The sequence below is a fragment of the Scleropages formosus genome, chromosome 1, assembly GCF_900964775.1.
Source record: "Scleropages formosus chromosome 1, fSclFor1.1, whole genome shotgun sequence".
In the NCBI taxonomy this organism is placed as follows: domain Eukaryota; kingdom Metazoa; phylum Chordata; class Actinopteri; order Osteoglossiformes; family Osteoglossidae; genus Scleropages; species Scleropages formosus.
The window spans coordinates 31,973,879-31,996,465 of NC_041806.1; the positions used below are offsets into that span (position 1 = coordinate 31,973,879).

Sequence of the window (22,587 nt, forward strand, 5' to 3'; positions counted from 1 at the left end):
TTGAGGAAACTTGTGCTGAAAGGTGGGGGGGGAACAAAAAAAAAAACACCCCTGTCTTAACAAGGTTACTTGGTCTAGACAGAGGTATCACACCTCTCATGAAGAAGGCTGGAGATAAGTTGATCATGAAAAGCATAAAAAAAAAAAGTTTGTGAAGAGGGTAGAATGGAGGCTCAGTAGGCAAAGATGGTTCTTCAGAATGTTATGATCTCTGACAACGTTACAGCTCCGCCTGGCACATGGGTAGGTTGACGAAGGTAAAAACATTGTATTCTATCATGATGGAGAAGCAGAGGAGCACTGCGTAAAGCACCAGCACATATATGCCCAGCTTCACATCCAGCCTCCACTTGTTGATATGGATCCCAGAGACCTGCAGAAACAAGGGAAAGTTACAGTACAGATCAAGAATTTACAGAACAGCTAGACATTTGTCTGGCCATCAGGGCAGGGAATCACTCCCTTCACATGAATTGGCTTAGCTGATGCTCTCTGCCAAATTGATGTACAGTTTAGGGCAAACAAAAGCAGATCTCTCAGCGAAAAGTTTGGGACACACTTTTCTAGGCACAGGTTGTCTGGTACCACCATTTTGCTGGTATACATTACTCAGCTGCCTATAGAATAGAGGCTCAGATGACAGATACATGGATAGTTAGATGTCTTGTTTTGGGAGAGAAGTATCTGGAAAAATGGGGCTAGGACCCCTTTTGTACAAAAGAATTGGGCTGTTCTGCAAGTGCACTTCATGGGTGTAGACCATTATAAGGTCCCTACACCAACACAATTCATAAAATTGATAGTGGCTTTTTTTTTTTTTTTTTAAAAAAGCCATCTAGAAGACATTGATGACAGCTACACAATATCTTTCTGGGCACATTTTCTTCAATTATGTCCCCACAACAGTAAGCACAATACATGGCTCACACTTACAGTGAGCGCCACGGAGCCCAGCAGCAGCACCACTGCATATACCAGTCCACGGCTGTTGATTTGCACCTGCAGGAGACAGGAGCCTGTGAAACTGGTTCAAGCATTCAGTGCTGCCTGCACTTAATGCAGTTTCTAAAAGTCACAGCAAAAGCATTTTTGCAAGCACTTTATTTCCATTTTGTTTTGTTGACACACTGAAGAAATGGCAGTAAATACTAGCAAATGAATTTAAGATTATCCCTTGATTGGAGAAGGGTTATAGCAAATTGGGATGGAGTCACTGGCAGTCATACCTCTGAGCCATAACTGACAACCATTGTCTGTAATGCCCAGGGTACACCAAGGCCCACCAGGATGTCAAATACATTGCTGCCGATGGTGTTTGATACAGCCATGTCTCCAAGGCCTGCAGAGAGAAGCACCTTCTTACACACAGTAGTTGCAATGGCTTGACCCTGCACAGTACAGTCAGCCCCCATTTCTCTACACCGCTGTTCTAACCTGTACTACAGGAAATGGAACAAGTCAACACCCCCATGGTCGATAAAGATCAAACACTTGGGGAGGGGAAAGAAGGCAGAGAGCTGCACCTTGACGAGCCACGATGAGACTGGCAATGCAGTCAGGAACACTGGTCCCAGCAGCCAGGAATGTGATGCCCATGATAACATCTGGGATTCCCAAGGTGTACCCGATTATAGTCACCTGGGTACATAGAAATGGATATACATAAACAGGCATTTTTTGGCAGCAAAAAAAATAAAACAATTTCCCTACATAGGCAGCAAAGCAGCAAACCAAGACAGCCACCACAAAGTGTGAATGTGGTGCCCTTAAGACCTACCATCGTGACAAACTTATGCTTTAGTAAATATCCAGCTGAATAAGCAGCTAAGGATTAACAAGGGGGAGCTGCAGCTAAAAAGATGGTCTCACCATCCACACCATGATGTAGGAAAACACTGCTATCCAGAGTGTTGCCAGAAAAAATGTGAGCATGAAGAACTTCTCCCATCGTGGCTTGGCACAGTTTGGTACAGTGAAGAACAGCAACAGCAGCACAGGCCAAGAGATCAGCCATTTTACTTTATCCATAGCACCCTCTGCAGGAAGGAGGAAAAAAAGATTAAGCTATTGCTCAGCTCCATGAAAAGGTTTAGAAACATCATGTACACACACAAAACAGTTAAATTACCTACTGAAGTACTTTCTACCTCCAATTTACAGTGTTCAGCATTGACCCAGGGACAGCATCTACCACAAGAAAGCCTCACCTGGCACAGAGAAGGGTGAAGACAGGTCTGCCTCCTTATCTGGTTTATCAGCTACCACACTCCCATTCTCCATCTCCAGCGTTCCCAGCACCACGGCTGGTGTCTCCACCCCGTTTGCATCCCGCGCTAGCTTCTGCCGCTGCAAGCCAAGCAGCACACCCAAGAAGCTATCATACTCCAAGGGAGAAGTCCAGTTGGTTCCTTCAGTCAGTGAGGATGGTACAAACCTCTGAAAGCTAAATGGATACCCAACCCATGGGACAACTAGCATTTAATGCATGTGTCCCAGTTTAACCCCCTTAGCACCATACACCAACACATCTGATCTTGGCCAGCACAGTCACCTTCTACCACCCTCTCACCTCTGTGATGATGAGACGGCCGGCCATGCGGAGGCGAGTCTTAGGCCCAAAGTTGTCAGTGATCATGACTCGGAGCCCAGCCTCGGGAAAGCCAAACTTCGGAGGGCTGGCATTCATGATCTCATCCACCATGACCACAGAGTCTTGGGGATAAGGCTTCACAGGCCTCACTGGGAACAAAGACCAAATTCAGACAGGACACCACAGAAAGTAACTGACATGTGGTCACTAAAGAGCCTCCAGAGTGCAGTCTTTCTGGGATACAGAGTGCTGTTTCAGCTCCACTAAGGTCATTTCCACTTGTGCCTTTAATTGACATCTCCACATTGTTATTAGGCATACCACCAAGTAAACTGTGCACACAGTGTGCTGATGGCCAATTGAAACCTTTCCCCTCCATCAGCCAACAGCTACAGCAACTCCATCAGATCAAGGTCAAAATGACCTGAATGCCCTCAGCATTCACGTGAAGGTACTATCAGGTTTAATAATTTTGAATTACACAGCAATATAACAGAAGTTTTGATTTGACCACAAGTCACTGGCTTTGGCCTTGGAGTTGTTCAGGGAGTGCTGAAGCAAAGCAAGGCAGGCTGGTCTCATGCTGACAGACATGACACACCCCTATCCTCAGTTCAAACATGCCAAAGGTCCCAGAGGCAGGCAGTTCCATGCACACTATTAGAAAGCACAAGCAGCAATAGCTCAGTAAGGCTAACAGACAGGCAGCACCCAGTTATAGAAAGCCTCTTAAAGGAGGAAAGATGAGCCAGAAGCACTGTATGGACAGTGCCAAGTCAAGGGGATCTTTTAAAGTCAGTGTTAGAGATGGTGGAAGACAGAAGGAAGAGTGAGCATAAAGAGCCAGAGCTCTGCAAGAGCAAGCACTTGAAAAAGTACATTTATAAAGCTGCCCAGTATAAAGTGTCCAGCTCAAATGTTCCAAAGCATCTATCACAGGATATACTGAAACATTTATTCAATCAACACTTCTCTGAAAGTTCTTAGTTTACCCATTTATACAGCTGTGTAATTTTTACTAGAGCAATTTTAGAATACAGGTATGTGCCTTGCTGAAGAGTACTAGAGCAGGAGGTGGGATTCAGACCTGCATCCTCTGAATCCAAAACGTATCAGCTTTAGCCATTACACAACCTGTTTTTCAAGCGTTTGTTTATTCTTTTATAGCACTGTGTTCAAGGCAGACTAGGGAAAAAAAAAAAAAATGTATCTCAAACTGAAAATCTGAAAGGCTCAAAAAATGCATCCATCATATGAAACCATTAAGACGGACATTCTTTAGGATAACTGGTTTGGTTGCTGGCTGGGTGGCCACTTCAAGGCTTTATCAAAGAGGGAGGTGGGAGAAAACTCCTGATTAACATTAAACTGGAGAAAATTACTCTGGGTGGGTCCACGCAGATGAATAGCACAACCTAGGCCACTCACTACTCCACTGGTGTACAACATCTTATGGTAGACATGCCCACCCAAATACTATTATGGCCTAATGAACGAAGATCTTATCCACTCATTCTCAGAATCTATTACAAACCTTACACTACCTTTAAAACTCTCAATCCTACACTCTTAAATCTACAGTATCCTAAACATCAGATCCCTGCCTTCAGAAGTGCAGAGATGATCTGACTACCAGAGCTCTGCTCAACATTTAATGTGAGCAACGCTATGCCAAGGTTTGCTTTGAGCATGGGTGCAGCCTGTCTGGTTAGCCTTACCTGGAGAGAGCAAAGGCAATGATGGGTCATCCCAAATACTGTCATAACAATCATTACCATCCTCCAGCTCACTGCACACAGTGTTGCCATTGGCAACACTCTTGTTCCTCTTCCCTGTGAAGAAATTCTGCATGCTGGTGTTAAATCTGCACAAGGAGAAACACGCAATGGTCAGACAAGAGACTCATCAATCCAAATCAGACTGGAAGGGGGCAGAGAACCTTCTTCCAGCACTCAGGAGTAGAAACCTATTGCCAAAATATTATTTTTGGCACTCACTGATTACAGATTAAATTCCTGCAGAAGACACTGAACTCTTTGCAGTGAAGCACAACTGAACCTGCCGTGACCAGGACAGATTAGCCCGTTTTCTTCTTAAGGCTTTTTCGGAGCCTCATATATAAAACTACAGCCAGTCGTGCTGTGTGTGAGATGGCTGCGTACACCCTCCTCCACTCCACAAGGAGACAGCAAAGCTGCAGGACTCACTTCATGATGAGGATATATCCAACATACATGACCACCAGGATCAGGCTCTCCCACCTGGAGAACAAGTACACACTGTCAGTGAGTAACAAAGCATGTGACAGCCAGCTACAGTGCTGAGACAGACACTTACCACACTATCTTTTCATCATAGATGAACTGAAGAGGGGAGAGAAGGAAGAGAGCCTGTTAGAAAAGTTTTTAAATACAACATGTGCAAAACATGTACAGTCACTTAAGGCCCTTGTCTGTTATGGCTGCAGGCTGCATAGTGGCTTTGGAGTTTATAACAAGTCAGGATGCATCATGCCAGACTTACCACAATCAGAGCCACCACAGATAAAGTGTAGTAAAAGGAGTCCCGGAATACCGACCACCAGGTCAGCAACACCACCTGTGTGGTTAGAGCACAGCAGTTATAAACTGTTCCTGATAAGGGAAAGTGTGTGTTTAGCACACTCTCTGGTTCCTGAATGGGTATTTACCCAGGCAATTCATGCTTGTAATTTTTAGCTGAGGCTTTTCTCCAAAGCAACATTAAATTATTGAGCTGCTCAGTTGTTTAGTGATATATAGAGCTGGGTAACTTACCAGAACAATTCAGGGAAAGTACCATGATTAGTCTTACAACAGGAAGTGGGATTCAAAGCTGGAGGGTTTTTTTTGAGTGCAAGGTGGCACCTCTACTACGCCTCCTGCTGCCCCTACCACATCTTTGGGAGAATCCTGACGAATATGAAAAGCACCTGTCCGGCAAAGATGCCGCAGACACCGATGATGCAGAGAATGTTGAACATTGCTGAACCGACGATGGTGCCAACACCCACATCCCCATGTGTGATGAAGACTCCTGAAAGGAATGTCATAGGAGTCGTCTTCTGACAAAAAACACACCCAGACAGGGGGGGGGCACACAAGTATGGTGCAAATGGGGACCCTGGCAGTGCAACTCACCTATAATTGAGGCAAAAAGCTCTGGGGCTGAGCTCCCTGCAGCCATGAAGGTTGCCCCAGCAACATCCTCACTTAAATGCAGCTTCTGAGGATGGAAAAATGCACACCTGAAACCCCTGAAAGGAAGACGGCTGAGCAAGGCGTAGGGGGGACTCCGCTACAGAAAAGACTCACCTCGCAGATCTTCTCCAGTGAGGTCACAAAGAAATCGTCACACACAATTGCGAGGGCCAGGAACATGTAGAGTGCCTGAGATACAGATGAGAAGTCAGCTCCCCCTGCTGGCTTTCCTTACACTTCTCTGACACGCTGCATGCATTTTTTGTGTCACAGGTTTCAAAGCACACCCTCAGGATGGATATTAAAGTGGGATGAAAATAAAATTTGATTATAAAGCACAGCAATAAATGAGAAGACAGGTAATGAGGCAGTAAAATGTTCCTACTGGGGAATTGATGTTCAGCTTTCTGGACATGTTGACAGGGTAATAGTTCCTTTGCTACGCTGACGCGACAAACTGCTGGCACTTCCCGTAATGTGGAGTAGGTGCATCATTTAAACATATTGGCACTGGGATCAGGAGGGTCTTACTGGCACCTGTGCTCTCCGCCCATGTGGGGGCGCTAGATACATTCCTGCATGTTTGAGTAAGGAGGTGGACAAGCTTTCCAGTCCAGCAGTGACCAATCACTCCCTATGAGCTCCCCTCAGCTGCACATTAGCCAAAAGTGGATCACCTGAACCAGCAGGTGTATAATTACACTACACAAATAAAATACTGACTGAAAAGTGGCCTAGTCAGCAAATTATTCACACCTGCAAAATGCAAAAATGCTTTTCTACGGGGGGGTGCGGTGGCGCAGTGGGTTGGACCACAGTCCTGCTCTCCGGTGGGTCTGGGGTTCGAGTCCTGCTTGGGGTGCCTTGCAACAGACTGGCGTCCCGTCCTGGGTGTGTCCCCTCCCCCTCACGCCCTGTGTTACCGGGTTGGCTCCGGTTCCCCACGACCCCGTATAGGACAAGCGGTTCTGAAAATGCGTGTGCGTGTTCCTACAGAATAGGAAAACTAGTAGTATAGTGGTTAGAGCTGCTGCTTCAAGACCCAAAGACTAAGTTCAAACTACAGCTGCAGTACCCTTGAGCAAGACACCAACCCTAAATTGCTTTAGTAAAACTACCTAGCTGTATAAATATGTAAAAAATTGTATGAAGCTTAACATTGTAAGTTGCTTTGGAGAAAAGTGTCCACAAAATCAATGTAATACATTTACATTCTACAAGCCATTAATAAACACGCCTGGACGACAGAGGCTTTGCTTCTGAAAGGGGCCTTAAACTCCTCCATCAATTCACTAGCTATTTTATACTGCCAGGTTCACCCATCAAACTGGTCATCCAGACCATGGAACATAATGCTTTAAGAACAGCAGCATTCAAGGAAGGCTCATGTGAAAAAGTGCTGAGAAAGAGGGAGAGAGAGCGTGCGCATGAGTCACCCACCGCAATGATGTGCAGCAACACTGCCCCCTGTTGGCGCTCGCTGTTGGTGAACATGTCATCCGGGAACTCGTAGATTGCTGCAGAGAGACAGAGTAGGGACAGGAGCAGAGTCCAAAGCTACAGTGTGATCCCCGACACTGATGGGCAACATCAGAAGATCCACGTGTGGCTCAATCACAACTGAGTCTTGTGATTAAAGTGAGACAAGTATTCACTCCAGGTGGATCCGATGAGGAGATTGTAGCAATTTTGCTCCAAAATGTAGGTTACACAGTGGACACTAATGACATGTGACCACCAACAGCAAGTTCCATCCAGCACCTGGATTACTACTCCCTCCCTGCACTGAGGATTCACAAATCTCAAAATACTAACTGGCTATTTAAGCACAATTCCTCCCACACAAAAAACCCCATGCTTACCTGCAACCCAATATACTGCAGAGGTTGCAATAACTTCTATAGTGAGGAGGTCACTAGTGCTCATCAAACCTGAGACTGCAGCTGTAATACAAGTACATTTACAGAGCAACACTGCTGCACACTGAAAGTTCATAATCCTGACATGACAATGTCCTCTGTAGATGCTAGAGAAGAGGCAAAGGAGACAGACACCGCTCCTGATTACATCCCCAGCACTAGGAAAGGGTTTAACCACTTAAGAACACATCTCCTCAAAAGAGCAGAGATCTTAAGCTCCTTTTGTGTTCACATTGTACTGCCATCTCTCCCTCTGTCATTTGCCTGGATGGGCCTGAGAAGCACTTCATTAAAAGCCTCCGGAGCGATCAATAATTAAAAGACCCACCGCCATCACTGTCGTTAACAGTTCAAACCGGTGCCACGTTGCCATTTCAAGATACAACAGAGCATGTCAAAGATTGAGTGTGTGCCATTCCAGGGAGTACGTGCCAGAGCAGAGGGGTGGGGGTCCTGAGCATAAAAACTGGCCCCGCAATATAGAAGTGCTGTCCCATTGTAGAATCTGAAATGGCTGAAAAAGCAGGAATACTTTTTAGAACCCGAGTTAACATGACAGGCCACCACCAATACATTGTTCTCCTAAGAACAAATAAAGAAGGACTAAGTTCACATCAGAAGATGACTTACCAGCACTCCTTTACATTTGTATTCATTTAGCCGATGCTTTTCTCCAAAGCAACTTAGAATTGTTTGCCCACTTATACATGTAGGCAATTTTACTGGAGCAATTTTTGGGCAAGTACCTTGCTCAAGGGTACTACAGCTGGAGGTGAAATTTGAACCTGCAACATTTAGGACCAAAGGCAGTTGCTATAACCACTATGCTAGCAGCTGCTTTAAGATGTATACCAATCAGCCATAATATTACAACCACTGACAGGTAACATGAAAAACACTGATTATCTTGTTACAGTGGCTCCTGTCAAGGGGTGGGACATATTAGGTAGCAAGTGAACAGCTAGTTCTTGAATTTCATGTGTTGGAAGCAGGCGGGGGGGGGGGAGGATCTGAGCAACTGACAAGAACCAAATTCTGATGGCTAAATGCCTGGGTCAGAGCATTTCCAGAACAGCAGGTCTTCTGAGATATTCTTGGTATGCAGTGGTTAGTACCTACCAAAGGAGGTCCAAGGAAGGACAACTGGTGAACCAGCAGCAGGGACACGGGTGCCCAAGACTCACCGATGCACGCGGGGAGCAAAGGCTAGCCCGTCTGGTCCGATCCTACGGAAGAGCTACTGTAGCACAGATTGCTAAAAACCTGAATGCTGGCCACGATAGAAATGTGTCAGAACATACAGCGCATTGCAGCTCGCTATGTATAGGGCTGCATAGCGACAGACCATTCAGAGCGCTCATGCAGACTCCCGTCTACCACCAAAAGCAACTACAATGGCAGGTAAGCGTCAGAACTGGACCATTAAGGAATAGAAGGTGGACTGGTCTGATGAATCACGTTCTCTTTTAGATCATGTAGACAGCCATGTGTCGTTTATGTCGGGAAGAGATGGCAGCAGGATGCAGTATGGGAAGGCGGCAAGCCAGCAGAGGCAGTGTGATGCTTTGGCCAATGTTTTGCTGGGAAACCTTGGGTCCTGGCATTCATGTGGATGTTACTCTGACATAAAGATTGCTGCAGACCACATACACCCCTTCTTGGCAATGGTATTCCCTGACGGCAGTGGCCCTGCCACACTGCAAAAATTGATCAGGAATGGTTTGAGGAACATGACAAAGAGTTCAAGGTGTTGACTAGGCCCCCCAAACTCCCCTGATCTCAGTCTGATTGAGCCCCTAGGGGATGTGCTGGAAAAACAGCTCCAAGCCATGGAGGACCTACCCTGAAACTTACATTTACATTTATTTATTTATTTAGCAGATGCTTTTCTCCAAAGCAACTTTGAATGAACTCTATGTAGTGTTATCAGCCCACACACCTTATTCACCAAGCTGACTTACACTGCTAGATACACTACTTACAATGGGTCACTCATCCATATGTCTGTGGAACACACTCTCTTTGTGTCACTCACACACTATGGGGGAACCTGAACAGCATGTCTCTGGACTGTGGGAGGAAACTGGAGCACCCAGAGGAAACCCCCACAGACACAGGGAGAACATGCAAACGCCATACAGACTGAGCAGGGGTCAAACCCACGTCTTCTTGCACCACCCAGGCACTGTTAGACAGCAGCACTACTTGCTGTGCCACTGTGCCACCTACAACTAACAGGACTTAAAGGATCTGCTGCTAACATCTTTTTGCCAGAGACCACAGGACACCTTCAAAGGTCTTATGGAGTCCATGCCTCTACAGGTCAGAGCTGTTTTGGCAGCATGAGAGAGACCTAGACAATATTAGGCAGGTAGTTTTAATGTTTTGGCTGATCGGAGTATAATGAAATAGCAAGCATTCCTTCCACAGCATGTATGCATTTTACACTATATACTGTGGTGTGCAGCACTCTGGGTTCGGATGGGGCGAAGGAAGATGCACTGGCAACATTCATAATGAACGTTTTATTAGACCAGCAGCACACAGGGAACTGATGCGCTCGGTCCAAGGACCTCATTTCCTCAAGGACCTGCACCTCAAGCCAGCATTCCCAGCACCTCCAGACTCTCCCTTCCCCACTGGCAACCAGTTACACCATTATTTTCCCTATAAGTTGCCCTTGTGGTTAAACACTTAAAATCACATTTTACCTAGAATCCAGCTATTTACAATAGACCCATTTCCCCACACAAACTCTTTGTAATGCGGGTTGTTACAATACATTCACCATTGGAGAAGCTTTAATTCACCGCAAAGCATGTACAATTAATCATTTTAAATTGTCATCTTGCAGTCTTGTAAGCACTTTTGTATCAACCTATCATGGCAAGATGCCTAGGACAGTTATGAGCTAAACAAATGGATCATTTAAACCAATTGAGGTCAACATTACAGTATAAGTTACAACTACCTGCCCGTAAACATCAAGACAATTCACCCAGTCCTGGAAGCAGTACAAAGCTATATTGTGGCCAGGCCTGGCACAGATATGTTGCCACCCCACCAGAGTGGGCCAGCCTGCAGCTGCACTTGAATGCTCCCACATGACTTGCCATTGTGACAAACAATAGCTAAGGGCTTTGTTTAACCATAGCCACCTCAGCCATTGGGAGCCTTTTTCCATGAAGGCTGCTTGACTTCAGTGACCAGGTCAGACTTTCATAAATGCACCAGAAAGATGCTGTAGCTGATGTGGGTAGGTGTTCCATCAACACTAATTCAAAAGGAAGTGTCACTGGCCACAAACAGCTGATGCCAATAGCATGCAAACCCCCTAATATGGCATCTTAGACGCAGAGAAAAGACATCTAGCTAAATGTACTGGAAACAAATGAATAGGCATTAAAATTTCAGACTGATCAGACCAAATTACAGCAAGTGTTTCCACCAGCATTTATGTATACCCAAACCATAAACAATACATTTCGGTAGTTTCCATATAAATTATTGTGGAATAAAGGCTTTCAAACTCTTCTCAAAATCATTAGTGTCTAATACAAAACATCCCTGGCAGTGGAAGTCATTATGCATTTCTATTTTTGACATAGAATGTCACAGAAGAGCCAAAACCATAAACAAAAGACAAATCCAGTCCACATACTCCCCTGCAAAACAACAAGTGTCAAAGTATAATTTGGGACAGCTGGTAGCGTTGTGCTTAGAACAGGTGCCTTTCGAGACAAAGGTCATTGGTTTGAATCCCACCTTCAGCTGTAATACCCTTGAGCAAGGTACTTACCCTAAACTGCCAGTAAAATTACCCAGCTGTATAAATGGGTAAATTGTAAGTAGCTTAGTGTAAGTTGCTTTGGAGAAGAGTGTCAGCTAAATTAATAAATTTAAACTAAATAGTAGAGAAGTCAGGTGGTTTTTTTCCCCCCCAATGACATTCAGCATGAAGTACAACATGGAAGACAACTGCTTCCTAGCACATTTACCCTAAACTCCACTGGGAGGTAATATGCTACTCAAGGACTGAACAATTCCTTAAAACAGGATTGAGGTGGACTCTAAATGTGGACCTAAAGCAGGTCCAAGCAGAACCTTTCTGGTCACCTCCAGTTTGCACAGTGGTCACCCAATACCAGCTTCAAAGACAGAAACATGCTGGTGAAGACAACTGAGTACTGTCCTTGTTCTTTTCTCAGCGCTTTGCACATTGCATTTAGCCAGGGACCATTTTTATTTTTCATTTGGCAAAAACCTTTGCAAAAGGCGACACAGAGTGAGGATAAAGCAAGCAGTAAACAGCCGACTTACTGAAGAGAGGCTCGCCATCTAAAAATAAACTCTGCCTTCTGCATGGACACCTGACAGCGTTTCATTATGCAAGAAATTATCCAGATGTCCCCTGCACTCACCTACTACCTCTTTGCACCTGTCTCCAACCCGCCACACAAACTGTGGCGTGTTAGTGATGCCAGAAGAGCCGTGGCACTGGACAGCTCCTGCATCCACAGGCACCATCCCACACTGCTCCCTTTAGAGCAGAGCCAACTCCCTGCAGCAGCAGCGCAACCCACAGCTGTGTCACACCACTCCTGCCACTGGGGCTGGAAAAGAGAGCACACCTCAAATTGGCGGAGATTGCAGTCCGCTGGACAACTGTTCATAAATGGAGCTGCGGCACGAGCTTCCAAAAGAGATGATCCATTTTGCATTCTGCCCCAACCGCTCAGGGACAGCGGCCCATACAGTGGACACTACGCAGTCTCGCATCGACTATTATGACTACCAATTTTCAACTGTGACACAATTCCGCATAATTAAATCTGCGGTCTGTTAGGTCTTTCCAGTGTATGCCCAACCATTGCATAACCAATCTCAGCATAGGGACCTTCTGTTCCAGCTGACCCATTGAAGCTCACACAGCTTGACAGAGATGTAAAGTTAGTTAATATCCTGGGACCTCAGCCTCTTATGCATTAACGGATATTAAGGAGTTTAATATTTAAGAGTCTGCCATTTCCCTGTAGCATTACGCAATTAAATTACAGTTCTTAGAACATTAGATGCACCAGCCACTGTAATTATAAACTGCTTCATTTAAGGAACAAGTCAGCACTAAAATAAATAAAAACTTTGGTCCCAGAGGAATCTGCATGGGAGAACACACATACAAAGTAGTGACAGGAAAAGTCACTTGGGTATAAGAGAGAGCAAAGACTTTTACAAACTGTTTAACATCACTCCAGCAATAGGAGGTCAGTAACATCCCAACAGTGAGAGGATTTATAGGACCTAATAATTATTGACGGGAATGACCTCAGGTTGTGCTATTTGGTGCAGCACAACTGGACCAGTATGTTGCTGAAGATGTTCTTTTATTTAGTCAGGGTGGTGTGCAGAGGATGAAGAGTCATTGTCCTTTTCAATACCACTTCTTCCACATAGTCCAGTCCATCACCTGGGACTGAACCAGTCTTCCTTATCTTCAGCCTGCTGGAACCTCTGTAGACATGACTGACACAGCATGCAACTGCATGCAAGACTGCACCAGCAATAGTGACCTAAGCTTCCCTATAAAGAGAAGGGAACAATGGTCCAGTCCATGCAATACAGGTAGTCCCTGGCTTACGATAGGGTACGCTCTACAAAACCCATAGCAAGTCGAAAATGCATTTAATACACCTAACCTACAGAACATCATAGTCTAGCATACGTGCGATGGCCATTATTGGCTTGCCACCTTCATCCTGGACAATTATCTTGAGTTTCTCCTCAAGAGTAACTGCCCTTCTCATCTTCTTCCCACCAGTAGCAGGAGACACCGGTAGGCACTTCTGTGACATTATGGATGCACAAAACAACGTAGAAACAGGGGGGTATCTGTATAGCAACCGTGTGACAGACTGGGAGATGCAGCTCACTGCCACCGCCCACCCTCATACCGCATATCACCTGCCCGGTTGGGGAATTCAAAAATACAGTTTCTACTGACTGTCTATCACCAGCTCAACACCATAAAGTCAAAAAAAAATTGTGACTCGAACCATAGTAAGTCAAGGTGCATCTGTATTTTGGTTTAGTCTTGTACAGAATTCCATTTTATAATGTATAAAAGGTTCTCAGCATCCACCTGTGCCAGTTGTGTTGATCTCCCAGCAAAGCCTTATTCTCCTCATGTCAACACTTATCACAAGGTGAAATCTGTAACCTCCTGCTTTCATGCAGACTCACCAGTTGCTCCTTCAATCCCATCCCTTCACCTCTTCTACTGGCCATGCTTCATAACATTTTTTTTTGTCCCCCCCATCCCATCAGTTCCTGACTCTTCTAGTTCTTTCCCCAGCCACCTTCAAAACTGCCCTCATCTCACTGAGAAAGAAACCCTCTCTGGACCCCAATTCAGTCCCATCCCCCCCATCCTTTTTCTCATTAAAACTCAAATATGCAGCCAATAACTAGTTTTGTACTCCTTGCCCAGAATGAGCTCCAATTTATCTGGATTCAAGATTTTCCATTCCAGAGACTGGACTCTGTTCATGTCAGATACCCTCTAGTCAGCGAGAGCAACCTCTCTTTCCTCAGTTCTCATTCTACTTGACCCGTCTACAGCATTTGACACCATCAGTCACTAAAACCTGCTTTCCTCTTGTCAACATCTTAGAATTGGCACTGAAATGTTTTGAATCTAGCCCATCAAAGAGACCCCTTGGTAAGAGCTAAGTTGTTTCCCTGTCTTCTTGCTCTGTGTTCCACAAAATATATGGATTCTCCCATCACTCCACATCAATACCCACCTCTTCTCTTTCTTCCTTCACCTACAAGGCAACCTTTATAAGACAAAGATCCTTTACATCCCAGTTGGGCCATTCACCTGTAGGGAACCTTAATCAAACTTCCTCTTTCACCTGCATCATGGGTTATGATCCAGGGACTAATGATTAACATGCATCTCTGCTTCCCTCAAAACAAGCCATAACCAAGTGCTGCAGATAGATCCTGCATCAACAGGATTCACCCTTATGTCACAATACACTGCAGCTTTTAGTTTAGACCATGGTGATATCCCATCTTTACTACAACAGCCTCCTCTCTGGTCTTCCAGCCCCTACCATCTCCAGCTGAAGCAGAATGCTGTACCATGAGTTGTTTGACCTACTAAAGTATTTCCATGCATTTCCCATAGGCGTCTCTTCCAGTTGGCTTCCTGTTGCTGTCTGTATCAAATTCAACTCTGGATATGGCCTACAAGACCATCAACAAATCTGTTCTCCAGTACCAGCAGGGGCAGATTTGTTAGGCCCCAACCAGACTACTATGCTCCTCTACCTCAGGCCACTCGGTGGTCCCATATACAAGATGGCAAATCAAAACCCCAAAGTTCATCAATTCTGGCTGCAACGTGGTGGAATGAGCTCCTCTCATTCCAAACTATTGAATCCCCCCCCCCCTCATTATTGAAGGGTCTCAAAATACATGCCTTTCGGATGCACTTCTCTTGATCTCCCATTTGCTCCACAAACTTTCAGTACAAAATCCTGTCAATTGAGTACACACCTGTCTAATGTATACTGACAAAGATTGGAATTGGAGTAATTTCACTATACTGTCAACTGCATGTCTGCATCACTCTTTGTGAAATACAACTCTTAGCAAACAGAAGTGTATGTTGCTTTTTGCTAAAGTAGCTGCAAAAAAAAAAAAAAAAAAAAAAAAAAAAAAAAAAAAAGTCTTAAAGGTTACATGCTCTTTACAATGTTTGTCTGCATTCCCTCCTATACACCTGTGCTTCAGGTGAATTTCTGGCTAAACTTGCCTCTGGTGCACAAATATATTTGTTTTAAAGCACTCTGTCAATGGATGAGAAGAGTGCTCTATAAAAATAAAATTGAATATGTGCATTGCCTTGAATGCATCAATTGACAGTCTGTCCAGAGCATACCCTACCTTAGCCTTGGACCTTGTGTTTCTGAAATAGGCTCTGGACTACTGTTATCCAGAACAATACAAGTGAATAATGCTACTTACAGTATGAAGTGGAAAAATGATAGCATGTCAGTACTGAGCACAGCCATGCTGAATGTGTTTCTTCCCAGTGAAAACTATTTACACATGTCTGACACTCATGTCACTGTTCTAGTGAGGCAGTAGAGACAGCTCATTATAATAAAGATAACTGGATTTGTCAAATCAATTTCTGCTATCTAAGTAAGATGTTTGCTGCAAGGCAGCTGATGTTTGTTAGAAAGCCACAGCAATGGGCTTAGTGACCAACTCAGTGTTTTTCTCCCAGTGTCCATAGATTGATAAATAGGTTCTGAAACAAAATCAAACATGGAAAAGAAATCACTAATGACAGGAGGATGGCACTCCCTGCCTGCATTCCCCACCTACACAAGTCACAAATTCACATGACACCTCAGATATTAGCATGCGGCAGCATCTAAACTCACAGCAAATCAAAATCCTGCAAGATTTCATACTACAAACCAAGTCCCCCCCCCTCCTTTTCTTTTCATTGTACAATAAAGTACAAGCATATAAATTAGTACTGATATGGGAAAATCCAGTGGGCCAGCTTTGCATTTTTAGGGTTTAAAGAAGTCCAGCTGCATTTGGAGTCTTCACTGTTCCATGAACAATGCCATTTTGCCAGTTGCATAACATTCTGGTTCTCATTTCCAGATCATTTATTTAAAAAACAAACTATGCAAGTTTATAAAAATAATCTACTGAATCATTCAAACCTAACATTAAGTAGAAACATCCGCTCAAGACAAAACGGCAATGCATTCTGCAGTGACAACATGTACCTTTGAACAACAGTCGCTGGAACACCCATTTTATGCCCAGGTATCTTGACTAAATGGGTTTTATTTCCCATTTCTAACCTATATACAGCAAAGCAACTGTAGAATAGTACTGCTGATAAGTGAGCCATCCTGGGGGAGGAAAAAAAAAAAAGTCAGATTAACACCCCTTGTCAGCTCACCAGGAGAAGGCAAATATAATAGAAAACAAGAACAGAGAGCTATGTGGTCTGACAACACTGGGTTTAAGCATGCTGGTGACCACATGAAAGACAGCAGAGGGGAAAGGAAAAAAAATCCCTAGGGATTAAGCTCCAGATGAGATTACAAGGAAAGACTTCCAGCAAATGCAGTAGAGAGAATGCAGTAGAGAGATTCTTAGCACCCATGAATTCCATTAATCTGCCATCTTCGACCACTCTGTATAGACATAACTTGCGCCATCGGGAGCCCTGAGTTTCACAGCCAGCAATTTTATTAAAAAGGCAATGTGAGAGCTGTTTAATGTTTATACTTATGAAGTCAAATGATGCAGCTGAGCCAATACTGGAGGTTCATCATCTTCAGAGGCAAAGAACAGCACTTTTATACTAACAGACCGCTAATCTTACAAGTGTTCGCCCCATGTTTACATTGCTGTTATTTTCATCGTGCTTATGTTGGACATTTAAGACTTTGACTATCCCATCTTCCAATGTGCCTTGAACAGAGACGAGCTAAAAGCAGTGGGCCACGTGCTTACATAAACAGCAGGCACTGATCCTCCCCGCTTAAGCTTGCCTCCATTGCGACAGAATCCATCCAACTCCAGTACCGTGTTTAGAACGGAGTCCCCACCGTCATGGCAAACAGTCTTGCAAGGCTGAACCGAAAGGGGAAAAAAAGCCACTCCTGGAACATTCCTCCTTTTATAAGGCCTGCCTCCTCATGTTCTTGTGAAATTCACAGGTATCAATGACAGATAAGGGCCATTTCAGGGGTAAAATTTATGTATAGCTGCCAAAAAATATGTACATATTATAAAAGGAAAAAATACATTGTTTAAAAAAATAAACTAGGAGAGCAACCAGGACAAGATGGTCCCAAAACAATTTTTAAAGCAGCTTTAGTCCACAATTGTGTGTTGGCTGACTATTCATCAAGCATTTCCATGCTTCTGTAACCAGTGGCCACAAACAATAGCACCAATTAATGTGCTTCTAAAAGATTTCCACAATTCTGTTAATATTAAATTTCTAGATAGCATGAGAGGCTTTTAAAAAGTCACTGTATGCCGTATTTGCCGATAAACTGCAAAAATAGTTTCACAATGACATAAGATCTAGGAAAAGTACTGTCGTGTAATTACACTTAAGTATTGTAGTTGTCACATGCCTCCAAAAGGAAGTTATTTGTGTAACGATGTTACCTTTCATACATTTTATGCATGCATTCCCCTTTTCAGTCACCATTACATAAACCATATTAAACTTTTACTCCACTTCTTATTCTGGTGGGGAGAAGAGATTTGACATATCATAAACGCTTGAGCATAATATCTATTGGATAGTGTGGGGGTGGGGAGATCCAAGCCTGCATCAGACAATGCCACTGTGGTGCTTTAAAAACTGCAGAGTACTTTCCAGTCCAATATCAGCTCAAATCTTCCTTAAATAACTACACTGATTCCTTCGAGAAGGAGTAAGAAAAGGTTCTTCAGATATAATATGGACAGCTCTATTCTACATAATGTCTTTGTAGAAGAACCCCTACAAAACACCAGTGTTACTCAAAAAAAAAAAAAAAACTATGCTTAAGTAGTAGACAATTTATACATGGCAGTGTAAAGCAGAGATATCAGTAGCCAGTTCTGGGCATACTGAACTCAGTTGGAAGAATCATTGTTTATAAGCAAGGCCACCCTGGCAACAACCTCCATGTTCAAGACAGAGCCTGTGCTGAGAAATCTTTAATCACACATGTACATACATACATACATACATACATACATACATACATACACACTCCAATAAAGCAAAAATGGACCAAAAAAAAATTCACAGGTTTCTCTGCCCAGCCGAGACCACCCACCTGGCTTGGTGCAGTTTTTCTCCTCTGTGCCATTGTCACCCATGAGCGCCATCAGTCGCCGCCCCCAACGGTCTTTGGTCTGAAGATCTCCTTTGACAATCATCCCATGACCTAGTTGATAAAGACAGTGTTAATGACCAGAGTGCTCACAAAATCAAGCTACAGATGAAGTGGGGGAGGAGATGACAGAGTGGTCCTACCTAGAAACTCAGCATCTCACTATCACTTAGATTTGCATCATATTACTGTCCTTCACACATGGTCTCTCAGTCCAAAATAGAGTCTTGAGTACAAAAATCAGCCTTGAGCTCAGAAAGCATGCATCAATCCATGTCAAACATCAAACCCGCATTCTGTAGGAGGACTGGACATGCAAAAGGCCCACGAAGTGCCTACGGACACAGGGACCGTCACCTGCTGGTGAATTCCTCAAGCTGCGTCAAGAGGAACCATTTGTATTAGAGGACACTGTTTCACAGCAAATGCTTCATGTCACACTTCCATGAAGGAGGATATCGCCCCACTCGCCACTGTGACAAAAGGAAGGTGAACCTGGTTCTTTCCCCATCTGCGTCCACAGCGCTAGAGATACGTGAGAGGAGCTGAGTGTAAAGAGGAAAAGACGGCAGGGGGCATGGTAAAGCCTCCAAAGTCAGCGGTGGATGCAAGCAGCACAGAGACAGATGTGCTTCCCCAAGACACCACGTTTAAGGCCAGAAACCTGCCGTAACCTTTGGCCCAACACAGCAGTACAGGCAGGGAAGGTAAAGTTCACACAATGAAATCAAAAGCACTTTGAGCTTTCAAAGAAACAGCCAAGCAGCAGGTGGTGTAGTTCGAGGTATTAGCTCGCACTCGAAGGACACAGGTTTCAAGCCCACCTCCTGCTGTAGTGCCCTTCAGGTAAGCAGGCAGGCTACTCACCATGAATGAAATAATGCTGTAATTCACTACAGAGGGCAACATTCAGTCCAGAACATCTCCCTGATGTTCTACTTTTAACTGAGAATTTCCCCCAAATTGACTTGCAGCATTTGTATAACAAGATACCTAGCCACTTACACATTTATTCCCACGCTAACATTACTAGACCAATTCAGGGTCAAGTCCCTGTACTACAGTTGGATGTGGAATTCAAATACACGTCCTTTAAGTGCAGAGCAGCGGTTCCAACCATGCTACCACCTACTGCTCTACACACCCCTTCTTCACTCTGATGTTAATAAACCAACATTTCCATTATAAATGCAGCAAGGAGTGGGGACAGAACAGGGTGAATGTAGTGAATCGCAGACTCACGTCAAAGGAATCGTAGTACCCAGACAAACCCTTCAGAGGCTATAGAAATGAGCACTTCTTTAGGTGTACACTAAATTTATAAAACAGCGTGGCGTATGTGAGCACTGTTTTTTTGGTTGATGTCCAAGTTCTGGCTGCAGACCAAGTGTTTCCTGCGCGCGCACACACACACACACACACACACACACACACACACACACACACACACGCACGCACAAGCCTTCTGTCTTCATCAGTGAAGAGAAAGGAAGAAAGTGCACACAAAGCAAGGACTGCAGTTGCAATCATAAGGGCACTGAGAATTTGAGACCAGGTTGACATACTAGTAGTAAGGAAAGCCTTGAATTGTAATAATGGCTACATCATTGGTAGACAAGGCACCTGGATGAATAAGGTGCCAGCTAAATTAATGTTAATACCCGGTGTTATTACTGTACTACCTGCACACGCCACATATGCGTCTAATCAGAAGCAATATAAACGCTGCGGCTATTAAACAGAAGACCTGTCGACACGATCATATATATAGCAGGGCTTCTCTTCAGGGGGCGACCGTAGCCGCAACTCACTCAGCACCAGTCGCTCACAGGGTCCGACCCCAAACTGCAGTCAGTCAGCGCGATGCTGCGGCATTCGTGCGCGCTGGTGTGTAACGCGCACCAAAACACACGCTGCTCTGAGCCGCACTTGAAGTCCGTGCTGTTTCACGGCGGTCAGCAGAGCAGAACAGAGCCACGCTGTGTTTAAACAGGGCTAAATAATCGTGTCCCCGAAGCAGTAACTTGAAGGTTAAGCGTCCCTCGTAAGCGTTCTCGCGACGAGCCGCGTTACAGATGCGCCAGTCCCCGCACGCGACTGAGCGCAAGCTGTACAGGCTGCAGCATCCCGGGGAAGTGACCGCAGAGGGTGGAAATGCGTTTTGTTACAGTCCCTCGCGCTGCTCACCGGCGCCCTTCACTTGTTTTATACAACAAACAGGCGAAATTCCGCCACAGTCGCTCGCACACACAGGTAAGCCGCGTGAGCGCGCGACCCCGGCACTGCGGCTTCACCAGCCGTTGCGCTGCGCGCGCGCGCGTGCCCTGGCCCCGCGTTCCCGCCCGCAGCTCGAGCTCACCTGTTTGGGTGAGCAGCGACGACATGCCCCACGCCGCGAGTAGAACGCCGCAGACGAAGCAGACCTGCGCCAGGAGCATCTCCCTCCTCTTGCGGACTTTGAAGATCTTCGCGACCGCGCTGCGACCCTGCTTGTCCGGCTCCATGGAGGCGAGGCGACCTTCTACTTCTTCTCGTGCCCGTTCCGGCAGCCCGACTTCGCCTCACACCGAGCGGCGTCTGTAAGCGGCGCTTCTCTCATGAAGACCGCGCGCGCGGAGTTCCCGCCGAGGACGGGCACTTAGAGATGCGCGTGCCGCGACGACGCCGCCGCGCAGCTGTTGGATTATTAAAGCAGCGCGTGAGAGTTCCCTACCCCACGCCGTACACGAGAGGAGTAATCCACAGGACGGAGGCGACACAGCACCTCAATCGCTGCACACAGTGTTTGCCTTTATATCACACAGATTCTCCCCCCCCCCGGCCAAAATAATGTAGATCTTTCAGGGGGCTGATTGTAAACTGATTGAACCATAATTAAATCAGATCCATTTCTGTGATAATTATTAGAGGACGTCGGGCTGCCTTCCTGACGACACTTCACCCAACCGAAGTTCCGCTGCAGACCCGTCATTTTTTTGCATTTTGTATTTTCATATCACTTAATTGTTGGTCACGCCTCATTCTTTGGACTGCTCCCCCCCAAACCCCCCCCGGGTGTGGAGCTCAGGTTGTGCCGGTGCAGGATCTTCAGCTCTACTGTAGTCGGGGAGCTCCGGCGTGGGCTGCTCGTCCACACAGGACGCGCGTTCCCCTCCGCTCCACGGCCGAAAACTTTTTTTTTTTTTTTTTTTTTTTTGGAGGGCGTCACGCGCGCGCAAGTGACACACCCTGCCATTTGGTCGTTATTTATTTATTTATTTATTTTTTTTGTCTAAAAACCGATTTCCAAACAGAAGGGATTTTGGTCATCTGCACTGTGACAGATGTGTTTACAGCATTTTTTTCTCTCCGCGAGCTCACACTCGCTGTAGGACAAACAGTGAGGAAATGCGGGATGTCAGCGGCGTTCAGAACGTTATTACGGCAGCGCTATCCTTCATTTCACACTTTTTTTTTTTTTTTTATCTGAGACTCTTAGAATGCTAGTTAACTACACCAATTTACCTGTTTATATAACAAGATATTTTATCAGGGAGTTTAAAGCAAGAATCTCGATCAAACCTGCAACCATCAGATTACATCAGCACTTAACACTTACCTGCTGCCTCTGTGAAGTTATATCTTGAAGTCACCAACTGTTTGCTTTATTCCAACATCAATAAAGTTATGAATGAGTAACTTCTTTACAGTTACTACGCTGCTAGTGCACCATTAACTCTAGGCTTTATAGGCCCATAGTATAGGCCCACGCTCAAGCGCTACCCTTCGTTACTACCGCCATCAACCTTTCGTTTACGCGTGCCGTTTATTTTATTTCTTGTTTTTGTAATGCCGTTTTCAACATTCTTTTGTTATCTCAATTTCAGCTGGACAGAGGGTAATATCTGTATGACCTTTAACATGAAGCCATTGATGGC

The 22,587-nt window shown here is 45.1% G+C and overlaps 1 protein-coding gene across 1 annotated transcript; it reads right to left on the reverse strand.

The window, feature by feature from the left end:
• On the reverse strand, positions 1-21,475 carry slc24a4b (solute carrier family 24 member 4b). Its single transcript, XM_018735280.2, has 17 exons — positions 21,030-21,475; positions 18,614-18,724; positions 7,249-7,325; positions 5,923-5,997; positions 5,749-5,833; positions 5,541-5,644; positions 5,114-5,188; positions 4,928-4,953; positions 4,798-4,851; positions 4,309-4,454; positions 2,570-2,739; positions 2,208-2,346; positions 1,870-2,036; positions 1,524-1,638; positions 1,227-1,339; positions 934-999; positions 1-373 (listed from the first exon to the last, which is right to left on the reverse strand). Exons 1-17 carry the CDS (start codon positions 21,172-21,174, stop codon positions 221-223), a joined length of 1,821 nt encoding a protein of 606 aa, XP_018590796.1. The 5' UTR covers positions 21,175-21,475; the 3' UTR covers positions 1-220.
• Between the last annotated feature and the right edge of the window lie 1,112 nt (positions 21,476-22,587).

Bases quoted from the DNA above. Each gene is read 5' to 3' on its own strand.
- slc24a4b (XM_018735280.2), bottom strand. From the start codon at position 21,174: ATGGAGCCGGACAAGCAGGGTCGCAGCGCGGTCGCGAAGATCTTCAAA. The intron at 4,852-4,927 runs GTAAGTGTCTGT...CTTGTTCTCCAG, and splicing joins TATGATGAAAAGATAGTGTG to GTGGGAGAGCCTGATCCTGG. The intron at 2,347-2,569 runs GTGAGAGGGTGG...CTTGGCTTGCAG, and splicing joins GCCGTCTCATCATCACAGAG to CGGCAGAAGCTAGCGCGGGA.